Below are 3336 nucleotides of genomic sequence, written 5' to 3'. Positions count from 1 at the left end.
TGCATCTTAATTTGCCAGCATCCAGGTAGAATGATCATGTCCAATATGTATGAGCTAGTCAATTTGTATTTAGACTGAATACTGAGGCATGGTAATTCAACTGGTCATTGTCCTTACTTATTATTTTCCTTTTTTATATAAAAGTCCTTTAAATACAATGAGTGTACCATTTTTCACGCACACTTTTTACAAAGGATAATAAAACTGAAAATCAAGCATTACTTATATTACATATGATAGATGTTTCTCTAGGAATAACAGTAGTGTTCCATTAAAACAAGTTCAACTATACCACCAATGATAGAGGGTTTACAAGTTTAACATGAAAAGTTTTGATTAAACTCAAGTTAAACCATATACAGGTATAATGTGAAACTGTTCCATCAAATATAAGTTATATCTGATATAACAAGTTTCTGAAACAGTAACGTCCTGTGAACTGTTACATCACTAACAAAATACTACACTTACTCTGTAGCATTTTGAAAATCATGTATAGACAATATATATATATTTCTATATCCAAATGGATCACTAAAACTTAATTCCAAGTGCTCTAATGGTGTCATCAGAAAACATTTCACAGTTCCCTAAAATTTAAATGCAAAAATAACTGGTTAACTTTGCCTTGCTCTATTGAAGATGTGTCTTTGCTTGCATTCTGTTATGCTGTCCTTGCAGGCTACAAATTCTTTTAATGAAATCAATAAAGTTTATGACGGTTTACATATCCTAATATGTCTATGAACCAAAGAGGTCTTATAGCACTTCTATATTTCTTTAACCTTACTGTTCCCTCACCACTGATGAGCACTGAAATTGATAATGACCTATAAATGATGATAATTTTTATAGCATTATAAAATAGCTACAGTGCTAACTTGTTCTTTTAAGAACATACACTGAGAAAAAAAAGAGACCTATCTGTCTATATTCTATTGCTAGGATGGAATCCTGAAAAATTTAAAGTTTCTCAAATAAAATCTTATAGGCCTACTTCCATAAGTATGATCAAGTTTTCTGTCTTTTTTCTTAAGAGGTATGATATATTTACATATATATATGAGCATTATTTTTTCTAGACAGAAAAAAGTTATAAACTAATAGGATCAAAGCATGGTTGCTTTCCAAAATGCTATGTTACATTTCAAAAAGTATAGTTCAACTTGAGCTTTTTCTGTGAAAAAATAAGACAAACTTTGGGTAAAGCTTTGCAGGATAAGGGAGTTTGAAAGGAATAAGAGATGGAAAACCCATTAAAATAATGACAACAGAAAGATGGAACATGCATGTAAGATAATGTATACACTCCCTTACCTATCATCTGCTTCATATACTCATGAATGCACTTCCTAGTCTAAACAGAATTTCACCTTTGAATATACTGCAAAATTCACTTTCCCCTATTCATTCTGTCACTAATTCCTCTCTTAACTTGTCCTTGTCGTTCTTCCCTTGATTTATTTTTTCCCCCCTTTTACTCCCTTACATCAAAACAAATTCTTGACAACACTCATACAAGCATGTATTTGCTTAATGTTCTGTTTATTTTTTTTACTGTTATAGTTTTTCTTTCTTTGTTTTTCCAATAAGAAAATTGTGGTGGAAGATAAATGTAAGCAAAAAATTCATTTAGCATAGCAGTGCATATACTGTATGTTTATAAATGAGGAAAAATCTGAAAATGTATCTATCACTATTGCTTTCCCTACGATTACAGAACTACATAATATAAGGAAAATCAAATGCAAACAAACTAAATAGTGACATGCTGAAACCCTCCCAACTTTGTGTCTCTCACAGTGTATAACTCTCCCCTGTTATATATATAATTTTTTTCTGTACCAAAATTTATTAATCAAGAACCATAAATAATTATACAGGCAAATTGTAACAAATAAAACTGACAAATTTTTACATTGCTTATTATTTCATGGATATAAGTAATTTCCAATATATTTGTATCTATTTGCACAGAAAATTAGCTATATTTTCAGTTTGACTTACTCAGAAGCAATCATATCTTCATTTACTTGTTTATTCATTCATTCATTTATTTCATCATCCTATTTTTCTAACACTTTTTTTTACAGAAGAAAGGAATCAATGAGCCACTTCTGTCATTGGATGATCACAAATCTTAGAATTCACTTATAATGTATATACAAGAAAAAATAAGTAAACATGGAACATTTCATTCAGCAATGCCCTTTAAAACTGATTGCACTGTTGAGAATGATACATTTTACAACCCATTCTGATTTCACAAGATAACTTTAACACTGATCACGTATTCAAAAGTATGAATTTTACCCTATCAACTCTTATCCAGTACGCTAATAGTGATTCACATTTAGCATGCCTATGTTGATGCTAGTACTCATAAATCAAGCTTAATAACATACACCACATAAATCAAGCCATCCTTGCATATTCAACGCCTCAGCCAGCCATGTTCCCCTTGGCTCGACACTTGATCATTGTTGCACGCAGCTGGTACTGCTTCCGTGAGAGAGAACGGACGTGCTTCAAAAAGCAATCAAGGTCAATCACATCTCGCCGCAAAGCTTCTCCAAGGTAATAAATGGCATCCTGAGTGGCCTGGTCTTCAGCATAAGCATTCAACAACCTAAGTGGACACAAGAATATATTAGTATGGAGAATGCTCTTATTACTCTGATTGTATGTTAGAGTGGGGGGAGGAGGGGGAGATATACATATATTACCTTTGTGGAGGTAATGGCTAAAGCCATCCAACGTAATGGCCTATGATATATAAATGCATCATGACTCGCAGCAGGTGGGCCAGCTGTACACTGCTTAGGCCTTGCCACAAAGTCTAGACTGTTGCATATTACGTAATAAATTGATCAGGCCCCATTACCATAGGCATATATATATTTATACATATATAATCATCCTTTTGACACTTTCTCATTAACATACTCACCTTCATTTTACCTAAATACTCTCTCACTCACTCACTCACTCACCCACTCACTCTCTCTCTTTTATTTGTTTCTTTTCCAGTTGGTAAAATAACATCTGTAAAATATACTGTATATATACTGAGTTGCATATAAATCTAGAATCTATATTTATCAAAAATAAAGTGACAAGGAAAAAAAGGCATCTGATAAAATATGAAAAAATTCACTTGTGAAACAAGAAATACACAACATAAAAAAATGTAGAAAACAATGCATTTTAGATAATTACCAATCTTGATTCCACTTTCATCAAAACCAATCATCAGTATTTTGCAAACTCTTTATACACTTACTGTTTATAAAGCGGTGCAGTGGTAGTGACTGCTTCATCTACATTCAGTGGCTC

General features: G+C 32.2%; 1 protein-coding gene across 6 annotated transcripts in view; it reads right to left on the bottom strand.

Annotated features, from left to right (window-relative positions):
• Positions 1-211: 211 nt before the first annotated feature.
• The window catches only part of TSG101 (tumor susceptibility gene 101), a 27891-nt gene continuing 24766 nt past the window's right edge, over positions 212-3336 (bottom strand). For all 6 annotated transcript variants that reach the window (XM_070130960.1, XM_027361381.2, XM_027361382.2 and 3 more), the window contains 2 exons: positions 3284-3336; positions 212-2629 (listed from right to left, as the gene is read on the bottom strand). The exon at positions 3284-3336 is cut by the window's right edge and continues 84 nt beyond it. In XM_070130960.1, coding sequence (XP_069987061.1) covers positions 2443-2629; positions 3284-3336 — 240 coding nt within the window. In that variant the 3' untranslated portion in view covers positions 212-2442. The remainder of the gene's footprint in view (positions 2630-3283) is intronic.

The sequence above is a fragment of the Penaeus vannamei genome, chromosome 2 (genome assembly GCF_042767895.1).
Source record: "Penaeus vannamei isolate JL-2024 chromosome 2, ASM4276789v1, whole genome shotgun sequence".
NCBI lineage: Eukaryota > Metazoa > Arthropoda > Malacostraca > Decapoda > Penaeidae > Penaeus > Penaeus vannamei.
The sequence above is the reverse complement of the archived record's forward strand: the minus strand, read 5'-3'. Positions and strand labels throughout refer to the sequence as shown.